The sequence below is a fragment of the Lepisma saccharinum genome, chromosome 2, assembly GCF_977018435.1.
Source record: "Lepisma saccharinum chromosome 2, izLepSacc3.1, whole genome shotgun sequence".
Classification (NCBI taxonomy): Eukaryota; Metazoa; Arthropoda; class Insecta; order Zygentoma; family Lepismatidae; genus Lepisma; species Lepisma saccharinum.
Window position 1 is genome coordinate 84,313,915 of NC_139230.1, and position 25,007 is coordinate 84,338,921.

The window sequence follows — 25,007 nt, forward strand, 5'->3', positions numbered from 1 at the left end:
AGGCTAATCACCCGCTGCATTAAAGCACATTACAATGCGGAGGAAACAAAAATAGAATGTTTATTTTGGTAGCCACAGGCAATGAGGCAACAGCTCTGCGCCCTTGCTTCGTAGCGGTTTCTCCTGTGTCGGTGCGATGTGGCATAAGGTACGTCCGTCATTCTGCGCACCGGAAGGTTCGATGTCGGACATTCGAGTGTCATATTCTGCCCAGAATTTGGCCAGCCCGGGCACATCTACTGACAAGCCCTTGTAATTTCGCTCTTAGTAACACCGTTGTTCACTCGAACCCGGTACCTTTGGTCAGGCCCTGATGGCTATGACAGAACTACCACCTGGGAAATTTTCATCAATTCACAGGATTTTATCTAAATTTTGAAAGTGGAATTTGATTTTGATGACCCTTGTCCTTGCAGTAGTCTCTTGAAATACAATTTGGTATTTTTTTACATGAATTTGGTGCGTGACTTATGATAGTTTGGCTATAAACGATACGACTCAATCACATCACACCATGGTGTGTGTACTTAGTGGGTCACAGCAGAGAGTATTGCTGAAGTCAATTGTGTTTTTAATTAATTAAAGTCCTTTAAAGTTTCAATTTTATTTTTATTTATAAACAGACCGTAACTTGTTAATGATCTGAAAAGTAACGCCAGTTGTGTTTATGTGTTTTAAGTTTAAACTGTTAAAGATTATCGCAAGGAGGATATTTAATTTTATCACGTATAGTTTTGAAATGCACAAGGTTCAGTGGTCGACGCACTCATAATTAAAATGACTGAAATCTCCTCGCCCCGAAGATGGGAGCCTTGGTACTAATAATTGGAGTGCGAATTGATAAGGAGATAGTGGAGAGATTACATGAGTCAGTCGCAGTGCATTTATATTTTACCTTATTTAAGGATTTTTTATTTTTTTTACTAAAGTAAAGTTAATATGTGAAAAAACGAAACGCTAATTATATTTCTAGGAATTGAGTAGCAATTATATGTCCGCTACTATACGCTGGCGTAAGTAGTCAGAGTGATGCTACCATTCGTTTAGAGTATAACCCGCTCGTTGATTCAATGTTCTAGCTAAGGAATAGTAATAGGTGTTTTTAGTTGTACGCGCAGAAATACCGGTAGTGAAATATAAAAGAGTGCGCAAGTGTTTTAAGGAATAGAGGAGCAATGATGTCCGCTACTAAAGATAGTAAGTGTGACGCTCCCTTCCATTAGTTTTAAGGTTAATTATGTCTTCTCCTACGAATTAATCGTGTACACAGAGGTACCCATAGCAAGAGGAATGACACTGTCATTGTAGCGCAATGACATAAGAATGACTTAGTCTGCATGACTTTTAGTTTGTTAAAACACCATAGTTAGGCGTAAGCCAACTTGTAATGAAAAGTAGAACGAAACGTAAGCGGTATTCAAGGCGTGGAGTATTTCACATATTAACGAGATTTTCTTTTGTTATTATCCATATATATTGTCTCTCTCAGCTATTTATTAAAGGATAGCTTAATATTCCTCCTTTTGCATTTTCTAGCTTTGAATTTTAAATACCTTAAACTTCATGTGTATTTTTATATATATTATTTCAATTTTAAAAGATAAATATCACAATTTCGCTTCAAGTTATGGCATTCCTTAATGTTTAAATAAACACTCTTTAGCGTTATTCAGCAGATTTCGTGTGGTTACTTAATTGCATCGCAAATCACTAAATCACTAAATAGCGATAAAAGTTAAAAGTTTTGGAAAATAATTGCCCAAGGGAAATGGAACGAGTAAATATGTCTTCAAGTGTACAATTTTTAAATATATCCAAGTCGGATAGCGACTCTTGGCACAGTGGTCCCAACCAACCCGTTACATGTCGAAATCTTGCATCAGTTTTTACCTTTCAAGATCCCTTTTATGACGAAGCAGGTACGCCAAATGAAATTTTCCCACTTGAAATTCCCCCCGTCCGTCTAGATACATTTAATGTTGCATGTCAAACTCTTAATTAATTAAAGTTAGATGTTAACACCTCATCTCGCTCTGTTCAAACTAATCCTGTTAAAGTAAAGAAAGTTAAAGGAGTTACGGTGAAAATACAGAACGTAGATGTGTCTCGAACTGACGACCCCCAGCCCCACTCTGAACCAATTGTCCCTTTCATTCAAAACATGTTTTATGATGACATATAATCAAGCTGCTTTTTCCACGCACTCCCCTAGCAGTTATGCAACCGAGTTCGTAGCAGCTTGGGGCGGCGAGCAAACTTCTCCCCCTTTTTATTTCCCTCCCCTTTTATCTCGAGGAAATCCAGGTACATCAAGAACCAAAAGTTCATGAAAGGTACTCTCTTTGTCTTCCAATTTGCTCCTTGGCTCCGCCTCCCTCGTTACCAGTCCTAAGTTTCTATCGTCGTGTTCCTCGCAGAGAAAGAACACGTTCCTGTTATTGTCATCACTCACGGGAGCTCCGCCCATCCAGAACGGCCGCCACATAACTTTCCCCCCTTCCCCCTCTTTCCCCCCGACTGAGATTAAACCTCCAGCAGAGTTGAAAGATGTCTTTAGCTAGACTCCTCGAGTTCATGTTTTATGCTGAATTGCACTTCCCTCGCAGTTATCATCATCGAGGCCACTTTGGTGCACAGTTTCTACTCCAGATTCGAGTTAGCGGAAGAAACATATCCTATTTCAGTCTCCGAGAGAGTGAATTTGATGACACCTTTCTTTTCGTCAAGTGTCGGAATGGATGCGGAATTTGTTGTAGATGAACTTTACACTCAGGTAGCTTCGACACTGAAATTGCTAGCCTCCAACCGAGGTGTTAATAAGAGCCTCTTCAAGGGCACTTATTTATGCGATTTTTTCCTCATTCCTTCAGAATTTTCAAAAGTTTCCCGAATGAAATTAATTACTTCTTACAGATTAATTTCGTGTTAATCTTTGTAAAGTAGGTAATAGCGAGTAATTGTGTTTATATTTTAATCTCCCACACGTCATAGACTTTGGTTGAAGTAATATCATACGAAAGGAACGTGATTCCCAGGTTATTTGTAGGGGTGAGGAAATCGTCGCACAACATCAACAAGGCTAATTGTGACTGCCCATGCCAAATCCTATACCTTTTCTCCCAGCCCGACGTCATGATGTTTCATTTACGGCTCCGTTTCTATTTTTTACCAAGGCGACCATAAAGAGTAGTTTTTTTGTTTACCTTATTAGGCTAAAAACTCAAAAGACTAGATTTAGACGTCTACAGTTGTCATGGGTACGCGGCGAGCATTTATGCTAAGTGACAAAGAAAATACACGGCGGGCTATAGCATGACGTAGAGCAGTTTTTTCCTCTTTTCTGTTTAAAGCAATGCCTTATATTTTTTTTCCTTTATTCTCAGAACCGTAAATTACTTCACAGATAGCCAAGAAATGTTTTCTAAATCAATAACACAGTTTAGTTTCAGTTTTGAATTTACATTTATCCTATTACTAATTTGGAACTTCATATTAACCGTTTATTTATGCTATATGTCAGGCGTATGCAGGTGCAAACCAACCTTGACTAGTGAGCGTTAACAGTGCGTAACTATGTTGCCTTGATTTATTCATCCATTTTATTATGTATCTTTCGTAACTAATGATCCTAACTTCATTGGAGCCATGTCATCTACTCTCTTAATGATCCCGAATCTACTTGTGGCTAGGTCCGTTTTAACAGTTGTGACGTTACCAAATTTTGGGTTAATTATTATTTTTTCGTCAGTTCCTTATTTTTTTAATATGCTTTGACTTTTCTGACATGATATTAATGGATTTTGTCGGGTTACTTTTCTGATACCAGGGGATATATTTTATAATATCAACATATTACTTTTATATATTTATCAATATTTAATCCTAGATATTTTAGTTTATTTTACTGTATATTGATCATGTGCCAACAAAGGGCATTTAGTGCCATGTCATAACTTCAGTTTATTTTGCATATTATTCTATATTTTGGGAGAAGCCAGGGGCTATATATTACTTTTGATGAAGTCATATTTTCATTTTAATGGTGTTCCAGGGTTAAGGCGTCAAACTATATTTTCCGCCTTTTATTTTATTTAGCCTTCATTCAAATTTTGTTTTATAATTTATATCACTTATTGGGCAGTTTAGTTTTTTGTTTATTTATCTCTACTCATGATTTTCACTTGCCTATAAAAGACGATTACTTTATACATTTTTTATGTATTTTAAATATTGATTGACTGAGAGCAATGTAGTCTTTCCAATGTCCTACCTGTTTCCTACCCTGTTCGGAAATTTCACGAGTTCAAGGAATTTCGAAAGTAGTCCAGCGACTTTTTCAAGGCCGGAAGAAGAACGCATTCCTGAAGGCTTTGGAGCTCACCAGCCTCCTTTGGATTTCAGCAGTGTATGTCACCGGTGTGAGAGCTGAAATCGCCAGGGATTTTCACCTCAAGACGCCCCTGCTGCTGTTATGCATCTTCGATAATCATGGCGATCAGAAAGACCTATCCCCTTTTGGTCGTCTCCGCCCCTGTTCCTATTATCTATCACCAATTGGGACCAGCGTAGCAGAAACGAAAATCCTATCCCAAGTGACATCCCAGGATCGGAACATTGTCAGAAACATCAGAAGAAATTTCATCTTACAGAGCAACCCCCCACCCCCACCCCACGACTTTAACCCCCTTAAGAAGAAGCATGAGCATTTTTCATGTACATCGTCCCTTTTGCTCTGTAAGGCCAGGCAGTGTACTTCACGACATATTGGAACTTTCCGGGTACAGTCAACGACCCAAATGTGTTGAGACCCCACCCCTGTGGATCAGCAACCTGCCAGGCCACCTGTGAACAGTTTCATCCTACCAGTGGCCATGTTTAGTGTTCCCCTTCTTGGAGTGATCGAGGCGTCGCAGCCCCCGGGCACCTTGCATACTGTATGCAATGGCACAGTACACCTTCCGTTTTCGCATGCAACCAGCATACGAAATGTGTCGCCATACGATGTGTGCTGGAAATATGCAATGGCGTTTGCTGTGAACTTTCGGGGGCCTATCATAAATACCCCCCCCCCCCCAGTGTCTGCCATTGTACAACGCATATTTTGGGGCTTGGAAACGCTACTTGGAGTGGCTCTCCATGGACTACCCTGTGTTTGCTGCCCCACGGCCAACGTCTTTTCATCTGACCTGTGCTGAACAGTATTCCTGAACTTTCCAAACCGGGATTGGAACCCGGTCCCCCAGTACAATTGTGATCGGTCTAGGACCGTGCATCTCCCGGAACAATGCTTCGTACCCCAGGACTCTGGGGTTCGCGTATGTCTGGATTGCCCTGCCTTCTGATTGCGCAGGTCATAGTGTGCATGCATAGTGTGCTACGAACGTTTTATCCAGTGTTTCTAGGAAAATCTATGGAACTTCCTGTGCTGGTCTCCCAATCTGTCACAAGGAAGGTTGAACGAACTTTTAAAAAGGACAAATGTTGAGACGAGCTGTTCCCTTTGCCTACTCTTGTAGCCACTGAAAATCTTTGGTATCGGTAAAAGAAAATCAACCGATACTCACCGATACCGATACAGCCCTAGTAATTAAGGAATTTTGCTTCTAGTGTTGGCCCTATGGACGCTGGATGGGCCAATTTTTGAGGGTAGCATGACAAAAGACCACTGTATGAAGATATGTAATAATCGTGCCGCAACTTTGGAAAAAAATAGAAATGACGGTGTTAAGAAATTTTGCGTAATTATGTATAAATTTGAACTTTGGGCGTGTAATTGAATATATATACGAAACATATAATTGTGATTTCACTGTACCTGGAATTCAGTTTTCAGTTCAAATGCACATTCATCTAAAACTTCTAATGATTAAACCACCTGTTTGACAAAGCACAGAGACTTGGATCTATGGACCTATCCTAGGAGACAATAAACATGATTGTTTCAGATATACAGGGTGCGGCAGAACCGACTAAGCAGTTTCTATCGATTACCGCGGGAGCTGTGTTGGGGGTAGGCAGTTGCATGTGGTCTGCCTTTGTTCAGGCGTTGACCCCATTTCAGTAGCTAAGATGGTCTGGACCGGTGCACATCGTGGTTTTGCCGTTCGCGCGTATTATGAAAACAACAGATCTGTGATCGCTACACAACGAGCTTTTCGGCGCCAGTTCAACATTCCACGCAACAATGCCGTTCCTAATGCAAACACAATTCGGTCGTGGGTTCGGCAGTTGGAGGAAACTGGTAGCACACTAAGAAGAGATACACATGGCCGACGCAGATCCATCAGAACGCCAGAAAATGTGCAGCAGGTGAGAACAGCAGTTCAACAATCGCCGCAACGTTCTGCTCGACGACATGCTGTTGCATTGGGGATTGCAGACCACAGTTTGAGAAGGATTCTGCACTGCGATTTGAAGTTCCATCCTTTCAAAATAATGATTGCTCAAGAATTACGCCCAGCAGACTACGCCAACCGTAAAAATCTGTGTGAGCAAATGCTTGCTCAGATCCCTCCGAATGCAGCTTTTTTCAGTAGTGACGAGGCACATTTTCATCTTTGTGGGTGCGTGAATAAGCAAAACTTTCGCTACTGGGCTGAACATAATCCCCGCATTATTCATGAAAGACCGCAACATTCTCCTAAAGTGACAGTGTGGTGTGCCATATCACAATTTGGCGTGGTAAGCCCTTACTTTTTTGCGGAGGAAGGAGTGACAGTGACAGTGAATTCCACACGTTATGTTTTAATGTTGCAAAATTTCCTGCAACCCAGAATGGACGAGATTGTTGAAGAACATGGACTGGGGGACTTGTGGTTCCAACAGGATGGAGCTACTGCTCACACAGCTCGAATTTCACTTGATGTTTTGAGAGAAATGTTTCCGGGACGCCTCGTCTCTTTGAAGGGGTGATGCCCGGTGGCCTGCGCAGTCACCAGATTTGACCATTTGTGACTACTTTCTTTGGGGATATCTGAAGGAAAAGGTTTTCAAAAGCCGCCCTCACACCCTACCAGAGTTAAAAGAGCGGATTATTGACGAAGTGAATGCCATACCCCGTGATATGTGTGCAAGAGCTGCTCGAAACTTCAGGGATCGTCTACAACAATGTATTCATGCGGACGGCCGCCATCTTGAGGACATTATTTTCAAAACTAAATGAATGTAAAATGGTATATTGTACTAATTTAGAAAACAAATACATTTTTTCTCCATATATCCAGATTTACTTTTTATTGCTCCTTAAAACTGCTTAGTTGGTTCTGCCGCACCCTGTACAATAAAACTTTCATATATGTAAAAAATGTTAACAATTCTACACACAGAATAAAACTCACCTGGATTTTCACAGGTCCCAATGAGACTCACTACATTGATGTTCTTCCCTGTGCGTATAAGAACATCTAAATCCAATAACATAGCCCTCTTCTCAGTCTCTGATAGTTCATAATCTAAGAAATAGAAAGAACAATTTAGATTAATGTGCCATACAAAATGGCCATACAGAATGTTACATGCACAGAAAGTAATACTAATGGAAATATTAAGGATGAGTTGATATTACTTTCTCTTTAGTCAGCAATGGTATTTTAGAAACTTCTATTTATATCTGTATACTTCAGTAATATAAAATTAGTTTGAACTAGTGGTGTAATACAGCAAAAATAAACTAAATCCAATACATTCCATAATAATTTTTGATTCAATTCTGATAGCAATATTTAACTGATTCCATTTTATTTCTTCGTAACTGTAAAATGACAAATTCAAATGTTATAATATTCTACATAACATAGTGAGTTCTTCAGGTTACAGAACTAAGAAATTAGAACATAAATTTCATAAAACCTTTAAACCTACAGTGAGTTTGTGATCCAGTGACTCTGGCAGGATTTAAAAGAAAATCAAAAGAAAAAATTTAGAAAAATGTAAAATCGAAAATATTATTTTTCAGAAGTTTGCGCAACTTAGTTGTTAGCTGAATGTAAGATAATACAAATACAGAAAATCCAGAATGCTTGTGATCCCCTGAAGATTTTCATGGCTTATAAAATTGTGTTTGCATTACTGTGGAACCGTGGAGAAAGTTAAGATGTGAAGAAAAACAGAAAAGCCCAAGCTTTTAGTGATATGTTGAAATAACTATTTACCAGGCTTCATTATCACATTTCAATGTGTAAACTTGTGAGATGCAAGTGTATTGCATGTCTAGGGCTGCTTCCTAATCAGCTCAAATTTTAAATGCAATCATGGACAGTTTTTTAACATTCAGAAACTAATTAATCCAGCAATAAAAGTATATTTTCTAGATGGCATGGATTTGTTAGTGAAAGTTGGAAAGCCATGAATTCTGTTGGTGAATGCATTACATAATATCATTTGTCCTCTGAATGAAAGAAAATGTTAAAGATTATTTATCTACTTTTGAATGCAACTCTTTATATGTGTATTGTAATGTAGATAAAAATGTGTCATTTAAAGTGGAAACCAGCATATTATTTCAAGGGTATTTCAGGTGGTTGACACACATCCCTACCTACCTACCCACCCACCCACCCAAAAGCTTACTTAAAGCTCTTGAAATTTCCAACATTCCATGTGCTACACTCTTGCACACGCACATTTTAAGTTTTTTTCTTAAAATTTACATATTCATGCAGAGGATTGACATGGTGCAAGTGTGGTGTTGACTTTCATGATTGCCATTGCATGTCACAGGTTTGTGAATGCTGAATCTCATGAGGAGGTGTGCCACAAGCTGACCCAATTACAAGGGTGCAAGTGTCACTATTGTCAAGAACTCTGTGTAATAGAGCCATAACGTAGCAAAAATTAATACAGCAATGCATATGAAGACACTCAAAATTGAGGCTGGCATTTTGGTGCATTTTCATCTTTTTTGGGAGGGACGGGGAGCATCCAATACATTCCTCAGTTCATGGGTTTCATAAGAAAAGGAGTGCAACAAAGCATCTTTGAAGGGGCATTTTTTGTTGATTTTGCAGAATATTGCATTTTAGGAAGTTCCATGACATTTTAGTACATTTTAATTATTTTTAAAACATTATCTTGCTTTCTTTATGCTTTCATGAGAGAAGGGACATTGCTTGGTGTGTTTATTTTCTCAAAAAGTAATTACCTGTTTCTTGTCAGTATGAAAGTTTGAGAACAACTTTGGTTCCAAGTAATTTGGTAAATCCTTCTGCCTCCTTTCTACAACAACCAGCATGGAACAGGAAGGAACCTGCCCAAACCAGTTTAAACCTGAATCAAAACATCACCTTGATCTCAAGCTGAATATCTTCAGAAGCGCATTTTAAACTCCCAAGACAAGAACACGTGCAACTCTGCACTGCACCCAGCGTTCAGACCTCTATGGTCTAACAGACAATCGAACATCAGAACTGGCACCAAGCACAGTTGTAGTGGGAAAGACTAGTGGGAGTTTGTAGAAATCTGACATCGTTGTTTTCTGCTTCCTTGCCACCCATCTCTTGGCTGAATACGAGCATAGCAGCAGGTGCATGGTTAGCTGTTAACAGAGCATTGTATTCACGAATTTCTGTTCTGTAGTGAAGTCATGTCGAAAATAAATGCAAGTGCAATGTAAAGCTTATGTTTCTGTTGTTACATTATGTTTCTAAATATGGAGAAAAAGTTTTCAGGACAGATCGAAATATGTATACTATATTTGACAGGAGAGAGTTGGAGCTGTAAAAAAGTTTCCTGTGGATCAACACATGAACAGAGAGAAGCACAAAAGAGGACTGTGGTAGCTTCAAGGTGAATATAACAAAAAGAGTTCAGCAAATGCTACTTTGTCAACCCTGCCCTTCGCCTTTGAAGACCTCTGTGAAGCATTGATTTGAGCTGATATTTCTTTGAGAAAAGTGAATACTCTGAAGTTCTGCACTTTCCTGGGAAAAACTCTGTTGGTAGATGATATGAAAAAACAATACAGGGCATGAGGACAAAAGTGACATGAAACTAGACTCCCAAGGTTGCTATGTGGCTAATATTGTGTAAGCACAATGGAAGAAAACCATCATGGTGAACATTTCTTAATTGTGAACCATTGGAAAAGGTGAATTTTTTCACCAATTTATTAAAGTGTTTCATAGATATTTCAGTCTATCCTAAATACATTCAAAATGACAAAATGCTCTTAGTATTGACTGATACTGTACCATATATGGTTAAAGCTATGACTACTCTGCAAGCTCTTTACTAAGAGATGGTGCATGTCACATGTCTAGCACACGCTTTATAAACAGTTGTGGAGGAAGTTCAAAATAGGTTTCCTGAAGTTGACCAGCTTATGGGATGACCGATTCCACATCAAATCACCCAGGCCATGCAACCCACCTTTTCAGATTTTCATGAAACTTGGTGTATTTGTTAATACTAACAAGATATGAACACATGCAAAAATTTTAAATCTCTACACCTCATAGTTACTGAGAAACAGAATTTTGCATGGATCGGTCATTGCCGAGGCCATGCTGGTGGCCTGCAGTGTTTAACAGAAGAAGTGCAAGAGTCAAATAGACATCTCACTTTGATTCTTTTTTTCTAAATTTCATAAATATACAGTCAACTCTCGATTCAACGAGCTTTCACAGTTCCCGGGAAAAGGGTCGTTATTTCGAAGGGGTCGTTATTGGAATTTGCACCAATTTTCAGCTTAAAGGGAGCTCAAGCGGACACAAAGATGCCTAGGAGATGGTAACACCAGTTATCCTGGTAGTTATACAACCTGTTATGCACAGTATGCGTGTTCTGAGAAGAAAAATAGAACATGAAAAAGTTTTCACAAACGAGCATTTAAAATAATGTTACTTTGTTTCAATTGTGCACAGTCGTTGCTTTTCCAGGAAATTCTTTCAATTCTAGTTCATGAGAAACCCGTTTGCACTGAGACCAATGGAAAGGAAAACAATCTCTCGCTTATTGCAAGCGAAACGCGAAGAACCTTGACCCCAGTCAGACTGGTGCCAGCAAAAGTCGGGAGATAATCGGGCAGAATGAATGTTGGATTTTATACAGGTTTACTGGAGCATTGTCTGTTACAAGATTAACTGGTAAGATTAGATCTCTCGGGAGAAACAACACAACCTCTCTAGGTACCAGACAAAAAAAATAAATGCAGGGCTGTAATTTTCGTTCTGGTTCGACTGTGTAAAATACATCGTAAAAAAAAGTCACTTTTCTTTGCTTCAACCAACTTCATCCACCCTCCTTCCCCATTCAAGCAAGCAGTCGAAACTCCTTCCTTGACTTGCATTGTAATCCAGCGTGAAAAAGGAAACGCGCAACCTGCGATCTGCTTTCACCCAATGCTTCAGGTTACAGAACTAAGAAATTAGAACATAAATTTCATAAAACCTTTAAACCTACAGTGAGTTTGTGATCCAGTGACTCTGGCAGGATTTAAAAGAAAATCAAAAGAAAAAATTTAGAAAAATGTAAAATCGAAAATATTATTTTTCAGAAGTTTGCGCAACTTAGTTGTTAGCTGAATGTAAGATAATACAAATACAGAAAATCCAGAATGCTTGTGATCCCCTGAAGATTTTCATGGCTTATAAAATTGTGTTTGCATTACTGTGGAACCGTGGAGAAAGTTAAGATGTGAAGAAAAACAGAAAAGCCCAAGCTTTTAGTGATATGTTGAAATAACTATTTACCAGGCTTCATTATCACATTTCAATGTGTAAACTTGTGAGATGCAAGTGTATTGCATGTCTAGGGCTGCTTCCTAATCAGCTCAAATTTTAAATGCAATCATGGACAGTTTTTTAACATTCAGAAACTAATTAATCCAGCAATAAAAGTATATTTTCTAGATGGCATGGATTTGTTAGTGAAAGTTGGAAAGCCATGAATTCTGTTGGTGAATGCATTACATAATATCATTTGTCCTCTGAATGAAAGAAAATGTTAAAGATTATTTATCTACTTTTGAATGCAACTCTTTATATGTGTATTGTAATGTAGATAAAAATGTGTCATTTAAAGTGGAAACCAGCATATTATTTCAAGGGTATTTCAGGTGGTTGACACACATCCCTACCTACCTACCCACCCACCCACCCAAAAGCTTACTTAAAGCTCTTGAAATTTCCAACATTCCATGTGCTACACTCTTGCACACGCACATTTTAAGTTTTTTTCTTAAAATTTACATATTCATGCAGAGGATTGACATGGTGCAAGTGTGGTGTTGACTTTCATGATTGCCATTGCATGTCACAGGTTTGTGAATGCTGAATCTCATGAGGAGGTGTGCCACAAGCTGACCCAATTACAAGGGTGCAAGTGTCACTATTGTCAAGAACTCTGTGTAATAGAGCCATAACGTAGCAAAAATTAATACAGCAATGCATATGAAGACACTCAAAATTGAGGCTGGCATTTTGGTGCATTTTCATCTTTTTTGGGAGGGACGGGGAGCATCCAATACATTCCTCAGTTCATGGGTTTCATAAGAAAAGGAGTGCAACAAAGCATCTTTGAAGGGGCATTTTTTGTTGATTTTGCAGAATATTGCATTTTAGGAAGTTCCATGACATTTTAGTACATTTTAATTATTTTTAAAACATTATCTTGCTTTCTTTATGCTTTCATGAGAGAAGGGACATTGCTTGGTGTGTTTATTTTCTCAAAAAGTAATTACCTGTTTCTTGTCAGTATGAAAGTTTGAGAACAACTTTGGTTCCAAGTAATTTGGTAAATCCTTCTGCCTCCTTTCTACAACAACCAGCATGGAACAGGAAGGAACCTGCCCAAACCAGTTTAAACCTGAATCAAAACATCACCTTGATCTCAAGCTGAATATCTTCAGAAGCGCATTTTAAACTCCCAAGACAAGAACACGTGCAACTCTGCACTGCACCCAGCGTTCAGACCTCTATGGTCTAACAGACAATCGAACATCAGAACTGGCACCAAGCACAGTTGTAGTGGGAAAGACTAGTGGGAGTTTGTAGAAATCTGACATCGTTGTTTTCTGCTTCCTTGCCACCCATCTCTTGGCTGAATACGAGCATAGCAGCAGGTGCATGGTTAGCTGTTAACAGAGCATTGTATTCACGAATTTCTGTTCTGTAGTGAAGTCATGTCGAAAATAAATGCAAGTGCAATGTAAAGCTTATGTTTCTGTTGTTACATTATGTTTCTAAATATGGAGAAAAAGTTTTCAGGACAGATCGAAATATGTATACTATATTTGACAGGAGAGAGTTGGAGCTGTAAAAAAGTTTCCTGTGGATCAACACATGAACAGAGAGAAGCACAAAAGAGGACTGTGGTAGCTTCAAGGTGAATATAACAAAAAGAGTTCAGCAAATGCTACTTTGTCAACTCTGCCCTTCGCCTTTGAAGACCTCTGTGAAGCATTGATTTGAGCTGATATTTCTTTGAGAAAAGTGAATACTCTGAAGTTCTGCACTTTCCTGGGAAAAACTCTGTAGGTAGATGATATGAAAAAACAATACAGGGCATGAGGACAAAAGTGACATGAAACTAGACTCCCAAGGTTGCTATGTGGCTAATATTGTGTAAGCACAATGGAAGAAAACCATCATGGTGAACATTTCTTAATTGTGAACCATTGGAAAAGGTGAATTTTTTCACCAATTTATTAAAGTGTTTCATAGATATTTCAGTCTATCCTAAATACATTCAAAATGACAAAATGCTCTTAGTATTGACTGATACTGTACCATATATGGTTAAAGCTATGACTACTCTGCAAGCTCTTTACTAAGAGATGGTGCATGTCACATGTCTAGCACACGCTTTATAAACAGTTGTGGAGGAAGTTCAAAATAGGTTTCCTGAAGTTGACCAGCTTATGGGATGACCGATTCCACATCAAATCACCCAGGCCATGCAACCCACCTTTTCAGATTTTCATGAAACTTGGTGTATTTGTTAATACTAACAAGATATGAACACATGCAAAAATTTTAAATCTCTACACCTCATAGTTACTGAGAAACAGAATTTTGCATGGATCGGTCATTGCCGAGGCCATGCTGGTGGCCTGCAGTGTTTAACAGAAGAAGTGCAAGAGTCAAATAGACATCTCACTTTGATTCTTTTTTTCTAAATTTCATAAATATACAGTCAACTCTCGATTCAACGAGCTTTCACAGTTCCCGGGAAAAGGGTCGTTATTTCGAAGGGGTCGTTATTGGAATTTGCACCAATTTTCAGCTTAAAGGGAGCTCAAGCGGACACAAAGATGCCTAGGAGATGGTAACACCAGTTATCCTGGTAGTTATACAACCTGTTATGCACAGTATGCGTGTTCTGAGAAGAAAAATAGAACATGAAAAAGTTTTCACAAACGAGCATTTAAAATAATGTTACTTTGTTTCAATTGTGCACAGTCGTTGCTTTTCCAGGAAATTCTTTCAATTCTAGTTCATGAGAAACCCGTTTGCACTGAGACCAATGGAAAGGAAAACAATCTCTCGCTTATTGCAAGCGAAACGCGAAGAACCTTGACCCCAGTCAGACTGGTGCCAGCAAAAGTCGGGAGATAATCGGGCAGAATGAATGTTGGATTTTATACAGGTTTACTGGAGCATTGTCTGTTACAAGATTAACTGGTAAGATTAGATCTCTCGGGAGAAACAACACAACCTCTCTAGGTACCAGACAAAAAAAATAAATGCAGGGCTGTAATTTTCGTTCTGGTTCGACTGTGTAAAATACATCGTAAAAAAAAGTCACTTTTCTTTGCTTCAACCAACTTCATCCACCCTCCTTCCCCATTCAAGCAAGCAGTCGAAACTCCTTCCTTGACTTGCATTGTAATCCAGCGTGAAAAAGGAAACGCGCAACCTGCGATCTGCTTTCACCCAATGCTTCAGGTTACAGAACTAAGAAATTAGAACATAAATTTCATAAAACCTTTAAACCTACAGTGAGTTTGTGATCCAGTGACTCTGGCAGGATTTAAAAGAAAATCAAAAGAAAAAATTTAGAAAAATGTAAAATCGAAAATATTATTTTTCAGAAGTTTGCGCAACTTAGTTGTTAGCTGAATGTAAGATAATACAAATACAGAAAATCCAGAATGCTTGTGATCCCCTGAAGATTTTCATGGCTTATAAAATTGTGTTTGCATTACTGTGGAACCGTGGAGAAAGTTAAGATGTGAAGAAAAACAGAAAAGCCCAAGCTTTTAGTGATATGTTGAAATAACTATTTACCAGGCTTCATTATCACATTTCAATGTGTAAACTTGTGAGATGCAAGTGTATTGCATGTCTAGGGCTGCTTCCTAATCAGCTCAAATTTTAAATGCAATCATGGACAGTTTTTTAACATTCAGAAACTAATTAATCCAGCAATAAAAGTATATTTTCTAGATGGCATGGATTTGTTAGTGAAAGTTGGAAAGCCATGAATTCTGTTGGTGAATGCATTACATAATATCATTTGTCCTCTGAATGAAAGAAAATGTTAAAGATTATTTATCTACTTTTGAATGCAACTCTTTATATGTGTATTGTAATGTAGATAAAAATGTGTCATTTAAAGTGGAAACCAGCATATTATTTCAAGGGTATTTCAGGTGGTTGACACACATCCCTACCTACCTACCCACCCACCCACCCAAAAGCTTACTTAAAGCTCTTGAAATTTCCAACATTCCATGTGCTACACTCTTGCACACGCACATTTTAAGTTTTTTTCTTAAAATTTACATATTCATGCAGAGGATTGACATGGTGCAAGTGTGGTGTTGACTTTCATGATTGCCATTGCATGTCACAGGTTTGTGAATGCTGAATCTCATGAGGAGGTGTGCCACAAGCTGACCCAATTACAAGGGTGCAAGTGTCACTATTGTCAAGAACTCTGTGTAATAGAGCCATAACGTAGCAAAAATTAATACAGCAATGCATATGAAGACACTCAAAATTGAGGCTGGCATTTTGGTGCATTTTCATCTTTTTTGGGAGGGACGGGGAGCATCCAATACATTCCTCAGTTCATGGGTTTCATAAGAAAAGGAGTGCAACAAAGCATCTTTGAAGGGGCATTTTTTGTTGATTTTGCAGAATATTGCATTTTAGGAAGTTCCATGACATTTTAGTACATTTTAATTATTTTTAAAACATTATCTTGCTTTCTTTATGCTTTCATGAGAGAAGGGACATTGCTTGGTGTGTTTATTTTCTCAAAAAGTAATTACCTGTTTCTTGTCAGTATGAAAGTTTGAGAACAACTTTGGTTCCAAGTAATTTGGTAAATCCTTCTGCCTCCTTTCTACAACAACCAGCATGGAACAGGAAGGAACCTGCCCAAACCAGTTTAAACCTGAATCAAAACATCACCTTGATCTCAAGCTGAATATCTTCAGAAGCGCATTTTAAACTCCCAAGACAAGAACACGTGCAACTCTGCACTGCACCCAGCGTTCAGACCTCTATGGTCTAACAGACAATCGAACATCAGAACTGGCACCAAGCACAGTTGTAGTGGGAAAGACTAGTGGGAGTTTGTAGAAATCTGACATCGTTGTTTTCTGCTTCCTTGCCACCCATCTCTTGGCTGAATACGAGCATAGCAGCAGGTGCATGGTTAGCTGTTAACAGAGCATTGTATTCACGAATTTCTGTTCTGTAGTGAAGTCATGTCGAAAATAAATGCAAGTGCAATGTAAAGCTTATGTTTCTGTTGTTACATTATGTTTCTAAATATGGAGAAAAAGTTTTCAGGACAGATCGAAATATGTATACTATATTTGACAGGAGAGAGTTGGAGCTGTAAAAAAGTTTCCTGTGGATCAACACATGAACAGAGAGAAGCACAAAAGAGGACTGTGGTAGCTTCAAGGTGAATATAACAAAAAGAGTTCAGCAAATGCTACTTTGTCAACCCTGCCCTTCGCCTTTGAAGACCTCTGTGAAGCATTGATTTGAGCTGATATTTCTTTGAGAAAAGTGAATACTCTGAAGTTCTGCACTTTCCTGGGAAAAACTCTGTAGGTAGATGATATGAAAAAACAATACAGGGCATGAGGACAAAAGTGACATGAAACTAGACTCCCAAGGTTGCTATGTGGCTAATATTGTGTAAGCACAATGGAAGAAAACCATCATGGTGAACATTTCTTAATTGTGAACCATTGGAAAAGGTGAATTTTTTCACCAATTTATTAAAGTGTTTCATAGATATTTCAGTCTATCCTAAATACATTCAAAATGACAAAATGCTCTTAGTATTGACTGATACTGTACCATATATGGTTAAAGCTATGACTACTCTGCAAGCTCTTTACTAAGAGATGGTGCATGTCACATGTCTAGCACACGCTTTATAAACAGTTGTGGAGGAAGTTCAAAATAGGTTTCCTGAAGTTGACCAGCTTATGGGATGACCGATTCCACATCAAATCACCCAGGCCATGCAACCCACCTTTTCAGATTTTCATGAAACTTGGTGTATTTGTTAATACTAACAAGATATGAACACATGCAAAAATTTTAAATCTCTACACCTCATAGTTACTGAGAAACAGAATTTTGCATGGATCGGTCATTGCCGAGGCCATGCTGGTGGCCTGCAGTGTTTAACAGAAGAAGTGCAAGAGTCAAATAGACATCTCACTTTGATTCTTTTTTTCTAAATTTCATAAATATACAGTCAACTCTCGATTCAACGAGCTTTCACAGTTCCCGGGAAAAGGGTCGTTATTTCGAAGGGGTCGTTATTGGAATTTGCACCAATTTTCAGCTTAAAGGGAGCTCAAGCGGACACAAAGATGCCTAGGAGATGGTAACACCAGTTATCCTGGTAGTTATACAACCTGTTATGCACAGTATGCGTGTTCTGAGAAGAAAAATAGAACATGAAAAAGTTTTCACAAACGAGCATTTAAAATAATGTTACTTTGTTTCAATTGTGCACAGTCGTTGCTTTTCCAGGAAATTCTTTCAATTCTAGTTCATGAGAAACCCGTTTGCACTGAGACCAATGGAAAGGAAAACAATCTCTCGCTTATTGCAAGCGAAACGCGAAGAACCTTGACCCCAGTCAGACTGGTGCCAGCAAAAGTCGGGAGATAATCGGGCAGAATGAATGTTGGATTTTATACAGGTTTACTGGAGCATTGTCTGTTACAAGATTAACTGGTAAGATTAGATCTCTCGGGAGAAACAACACAACCTCTCTAGGTACCAGACAAAAAAAATAAATGCAGGGCTGTAATTTTCGTTCTGGTTCGACTGTGTAAAATACATCGTAAAAAAAAGTCACTTTTCTTTGCTTCAACCAACTTCATCCACCCTCCTTCCCCATTCAAGCAAGCAGTCGAAACTCCTTCCTTGACTTGCATTGTAATCCAGCGTGAAAAAGGAAACGCGCAACCTGCGATCTGCTTTCACCCAATGCGTATTCTAGGACAGGTCATTAAACAGCGTGGCAGTCGATAATCATTAGGGTTTGGAATTGAATTTCACTTTAAACTGTATAATTAGTCCCGATTAGCACATCAGCATAAAATGAACCGAAAACAAGCTTTATGAAACTGCACATTTTCACATATCAAAATATTTACTCTCACATTAATCGACCATTGAATGTTGGATTTATGAGTATTCTCGATGTCAAACACCTACCCCTCCAAACGTTTTTGCCTTGAATAATGTCTTTTTAATTGGTCTCAGCGACCATTCCTACATTGAACTCTCTTTTTTTTCCTCCACATGAATGGTTCTGATAAAAAGCGGATGCAAATTAAATTTACAGATTTGCTTATCAGAAGGCGCAGAACATGAAGTTATTTTAACTCTTGTTTTCCTTTCTGGAGATCGAATTTCGTTATCGTCAAATCAAAACAGCTTTGCGAGATTCAAAACAATAACTTTTTCCTTCACGCTGGATGAGTCATCGCTGTTATCGGCAAGCAAGAGCTTTGCAGATGCTAGACAAAACACTGGCGCCAGCTGCATCGTAAAAACAAGGAGACCAGCTGGAAGTTCAAGCAACAGGTGGCGGAAGAGAAAAATCCCAGCATTTTAAAGATAACGCAACTGTCGAAGACGGAACTTTTAACAGCACTGTAAAGAAGAAAGAAATGACCCTTGCTTTACGTTTTACCATGCAACAGACAACAATATGGGCAATATTTCTTATGCAGACAACAGCATTAAAAAAAAAATGGAATTCTGCAATTATCAACATTGCTATGCACACCAGTGGCGGAGAATGAGCTGGGGAAAGGGAGTTCGGTCACTTTTTTTTTTTACTTGTTCTATGGTTTTTGTTCGTTTCAATAATATATCCAGAACTGGTTGCCCCATTTTAGACGTCAAAGGAAAGGAAGAGGGGTGGGTCCTTTTCCACCCTCGCCTGTAATCAGCCCGCATCAGCAAGAAAATCGGGGCTGAAACAATCTGCATCGCACCCCCCTCCCCCCTACGTTTGCTGACAGGAAAAGAGGGAGAAGTCAGTCAGCCAACGGAACACTTTTTTGGCAGATATTACGACATCGACACAATTAGGAAAACGTATGAAGTGGGAAACGGGAGTTATGATGCACGTAAGATCGAAGTAAACTTTTGTTGGAAACCTGGATGACAGCGCATTAAGCGGGTTGACGATCTTTAGTTCACTCAAGCATGGTGTGGTGGTGTCTATTTTTAGTTCAGACCCAATTGTGAGTGGTAGAGCGCTCGTAAAGGGAATGAGTGGAGGAAAAAACAACGCATTTTTCGGCCGATTTCCTTCAATTTTTCAACTTCTGGGAAAAGGGTCGTTACTTCGAGAGGGTCGTTATACCCTGGGAAAAGGGTCGTTACTTCGAGAGGGTCGTTATACCCGGGGTCGTAGAATCGAGAGTTGACTGTATGTATATTCCATTTAAAAAGTTGTCACCAAGATTCCCTTGCACTGAGAGTCAGAAAAAATTAATGTATTGTAAATGATGTTGATTTTTTGTGTCAACGTCCGACATTACTAAAATTGCATTATCACTAAAAAGCACTGCAGTAATCATGCCATTTTTTTTTTTTTCAAATTGAAGCTTCAAGTATGTTATAAAAGGCTAAAATAAAATTTGTGGCTTTCTTACTGCTTCTATTAATAAATCTTCATTACAACAAATTTTATGTGCATTCATATGGGTTATTCCATGCCAAGTAATCATAAAAAAATTAACTTTTCAACCAGATCATTTGAGATTTTCATGAAATTTGGTAGGATGGTAGAAGACATGAAGTAACTTACATATGTAAAATTTTAGCCCTCAGTGATACACAGTATTCATACAGCAGGGTTGCCAACTGTATAATAAATGTAAAATTTAAGTGCTTACAAGGTAAAATAAAATAATTCATAACTTTACTTCTAATTATAGTATAACATTAATCTTGGACTTGTTTTGAAGCTAAGTTTTCATAAAAAATATATTTATATGAAAATATTGAAATTTTTACTTCAAGGTCACATAATGTGACTTTTGACCTTGTATATACGTATAAACATTTGTATGTTCAATTTTGTGGGGAATAAGGTATGTTACACAGTTAAATGCAAATTATGTTTGGTGTAAATTTCATTTTGGGATGACTTTGCAAACAGGAATAAAAAATAAACTAACATTAGTGTGCCTCATTCAATGAAACGCCTTATATACCAGCCAATGAAGGTGGGGAAATATTGAATGTCAGGATTAATTCCGTGAAAACTGAATTTTGGTCTGTTGTTAGAACACTACGAGAAGTGCAATATCCTAGAAGTTCCCATCTCTCTCCCAGGTGCTCCCTCCTTCCTGAAACCTAAGTTCCTGACCTGCAAACTGAGGTTTCCTCATATAACCCTGTAACTAATGATCATAAACAGGTATTTTTTTTTTTTTGTTTTCATTCCATGGACTATAAAGAAGGTTCTGTTTGATTTTTCTGATGTCAGTGGTTTTCACGTAATTTGACCAAAATTCTGTTTGCCTGTTTTTCCTGTATTTCAAATCTGAGGCTCATGAAGTTCCATTACTTCCTGCTTCACTTTTAACACAAGGGGGACCTTGCCAGAAGAATGCAATTACTACTGCGAGAACATAAATGTGGTTGAAAATGTCCTCAACACCTTTGAGAGTAGTGATGCAGCCTCGATCAAACTTGCAAAAGAACTTCTTTCTAACTGTGAGGTTACAGGCAACTGGTGTCATAACTTGCTTAGAAATATCATGTGTTCGGTTAGTGAAACAAAGATACCTAGTGAAAAAGTGACAAGTAACCTAGAAAAAAATTATGAGAAAGTAGGAATGGAAGTAGCCAAGAAAATTATTCTGGTTTTGAACAAGAATGAAGTGTTTAGTGTGCTATGTTCAATTTCTGATGTTCTGTCTGAAGAATTTTTTTTTACTGGAGAACTACCTGGGAACTTGCAAGCTGGTGACATAATTTACTTCAAGTATGCTCATCTAGTATCAATAGAGATGGAAAGGAGCTCTTGAAGCTTGTTAAGAGATAATTGGCAGTCACTGTGCTCTGATAGCCTACATATGTTGTTAGTAGCAGTGGCGGCTGGTGATCTGGGTCTATGGGTTTGCACCTTGGACTTGCATCCAAAAGAAGTGTTGTTATTCCCACTCAATTATTCCTGCCCGTTTCTGCTAATCGCATTTTCAATCCAAGTTATGAAGCACTTTTCCATGATGAGATGACAAATAAGGTTTATTACAAAATTGAAATACCCTAGTGATCTTTTAATCGATCACGAGAGATGTGTTGTTTGGTCTCTTTCGTGACCTGTAGAAAATTTGGCATTTGACGACCTGACAAAAATCACTCAACGCTATACCAAAAAACTGCTATGGTTTGTAAGGGAAAATAATATTGCCAGTATTTTGTGTAATTGCTGTGTTTTAATAATGTATATTATCTTTCTTCAATGTAAATATGTCCCATCAGAAACCCAAGTTTAAGGCCACATAAACATTTCATCATACACTTAAATTAAGTTAATTACCATTTTTAATGTACTTATTCACTTTAGTCATTGTCATGAGGATCCTCGAAACTCTAATCAAATGCAACTAGTTCTTGCCAGAACCTTTACAAAAATTATCTCAAATCAGTGACATAATAGTACAAGTTACAGATTCTCGTATGCACTGAATAAAGAATTGGATTGACCGTTCTGTGACAAAAATACAAGATTAAACTCTGATTATTTGAAATTTTCATTGAACTTCCAAATGCACCAATTCCTACGACATTGTGAATATTTTTAATTCAAACCGCTGACGTTTTATAAAACTATTTTTCCAGCACCTGTATCAACATATTCCACTCATCGCATCTGGCCTTGCATGGTTCAATACGATTGTCACTACATGCCATGCTCTCTACCCTTCCTTTCCTGCCCTCCCCTCATTCAGATTTCAATGCTTTGCTCAGAACCAGGTGAAGTGAGGGAGATCAAAAATTCCCTGCTGAGAAATAAATCCCTCAATTTGCAATGATGCATGGGTTGTTCTCGAAACAGTCACATGGCAAGGAGTGGAAAGATTGCAACACTACATGACGAAGAGGGAACAGCGCATTTCCGTAGCTACTATGTCACAATTCTTTGTGCGAAGCGAGTTAGAAAGCCCTTGATCCAAGCCATAAGTGTCTTTCTGCTTCCCCTACCCACCGTCGAACACAGCACCACTTTGGTGTGCAGCTGTGTGCACTTTCCAATTATGTTTATGCAGTCTATTCGATGCGAGTTAGATAGAAAAGCTGACGTAAGGAAATAAATGGAAGATGATGTGGCCCGGGAACATTTGCTGTTTTGAAGAAATGGCTTTCAATGAATAAGTATAATAAAAATTAATTACATTGCACAATTATTTGGGTGTGCACATGTGAGTGCGTGAATAAGCAGCAGCCGCTACTGGTTAGTGCATTGCAATGCAGGACTTGTGAAATAAACATGTAAGTTTGTTGTAAGAGAGCATTTTCTAAATTTTATATAGCATTTTTTTTAGGTTTTTAGGACATTATTGCATTTTTAAAGAGCATTTTCTGGTATTTTATTGTGCATTAAAATCCTAGCCCTACTCCTAATATATCATACAATAAAGATGTTACCTGCTATGCTATAAATTGTCACTGGAACAGGGAACCCTCGCTGCTGCACTGTCCCTTTAACAACATTCCCATATCTTCCATTTGCAAACACATCACTTTTAATATCAAGAAAATTCCTTGGAATATTCCACACTTGCTGCTTCAAGGATTCATAATAGCTAACTGGCTGTTCTTCTTCTTCTGGAACATATCCATTGTGAACATAGCTGTTATTTTCCTGTTAAAAAAGAAAGAAAACATAAATTACAACAATCGAAACTAGTCACAGGGTCAACATTACTGATTTAACTGACCAATTTAATTATAGACTATCAATAAATAGGCATTTTAGAATAAAGAAAAACTGGGATTTAATTGAAAATATATATTATCTGACATCCACATTGCCAGCCTTCCCAAGTTCTTTTACTGGGATTAAAATACGTCTATATTATTATTATACTAAAACAGTGAAGGTGAAAAATATTCCCATTTAAAAATAATTATTATGAGAACCAAATCTAATTACTGTAAGATGAACCTCGTCTTTATTTTACTTTGTGAGAAATGAGAGTTATCAATGAACATTTTTGACACTGAATGGTATTCTGCCTTGCTTCTATTCTCTTCTTCCATTGCTTTGTCCACTCATTCTAGCATGAGCCATGCCATATTGATTCTCACAATGGTACATATTACCTACAATCACAGGCGATGACTCCAGTAAAAATTCAAAAGCTCAGGATCAAATTCAGTACCTATTTTATCTTTCTTTTACTGTTATTGCATTGTGTATTGTTTCCAGATTTTTGGTGATGACAAAGGAACTTGCAGGCAACTAGGGAAAAGAAGTATCAAGCAGCATCTAGTTTTGAAAGCTGCAAACCTTGACCTTCAAGGGTTGTCTTGCCATGGAGGTAAGAGGTATCATGTCAATTTTAGAATACATTAGTGCACACATCAGTCTCTGTGTAGATGTTAGTACATGTTAGTGTTACCATATCTTGTGAAGCGAAAAAGAGGACATTATTTTTCAGAAAAATAAATAAATTAAACATATTTTTACATCAGCAAGTTCATTTATGCTAAGTTTTGAATTTCGTAACAACTTTCTAATGTAACTATAAAAACACAATAACAAAGCACACTAAATCAACAAGATGCTACACAATATTACATTGATTGATTGATTGATTTGCTTTATTGTACTTCACTTTTTGTGCCACTTTGGCTAATTTGCAAAGATGGGAATGAGTGATGATATGATGAAATTAATGAATGAACAGTCACACACATCCATGCCAGGCCATGATCCGAGCCTGGAACCACTGGCATCGTAGCAGGATGTGCTAACCACTCCACCACGGGGGCTGGCACAATATTATACTTACATGAATAGAGACACGAGTTCAAGTGAAGATAATGAAATGCAAGAGATGGTTTGGTAGATTTATGGTATAGATCTGATGGTTGCTATTGACAGTATTTCACTATTAATCGTATTTGCACTTGAACTTGCATAACATCTAAACCCAGATAGTTTTACTCTGAACAGAAAATAAGCTTGGGTGTCATGTTGGATGTGTTTTACTATCTAAAAAGAGAACATGTCCAGGGAAAATAGGATGTATGTTAAACCTGGTAAATGTTCATCCTGATTATTCATAACTAACTAACTAACTAACTAACTCCCTAGCCTTCTTAAACCCGAAGGTTCATGGCTGCAGCAACACAGGCCTTCCATCTTTCCCTATCTTGAGCAAGATCTATATACTCTTTTCCATCCCTACCGATTTCCCTTAGGTCCATCTCAACGTTGTCCCTCCATCTTCGTCTTGGCCTTCCTACAAGTCTCTTACCATCAGGTTTCCCAACAAGAATCCTGTGAACTCCTCTTTCCTCTCCCATTCGTGCCACATGGCCTGC

General features: G+C 38.1%; 1 protein-coding gene across 1 annotated transcript in view; it reads right to left on the minus strand.

Moving 5' to 3' along the window:
• Window positions 1-25,007, minus strand: part of LOC145984076 (putative inactive tyrosine-protein kinase Wsck) — a 181,029-nt gene that overhangs the window by 42,565 nt on the left and 113,457 nt on the right. The window contains exon 10 of the mRNA XM_083117466.1: window positions 7,338-7,451. Coding sequence (XP_082973592.1) covers window positions 7,338-7,451 — 114 coding nt within the window. The remainder of the gene's footprint in view (window positions 1-7,337; window positions 7,452-25,007) is intronic.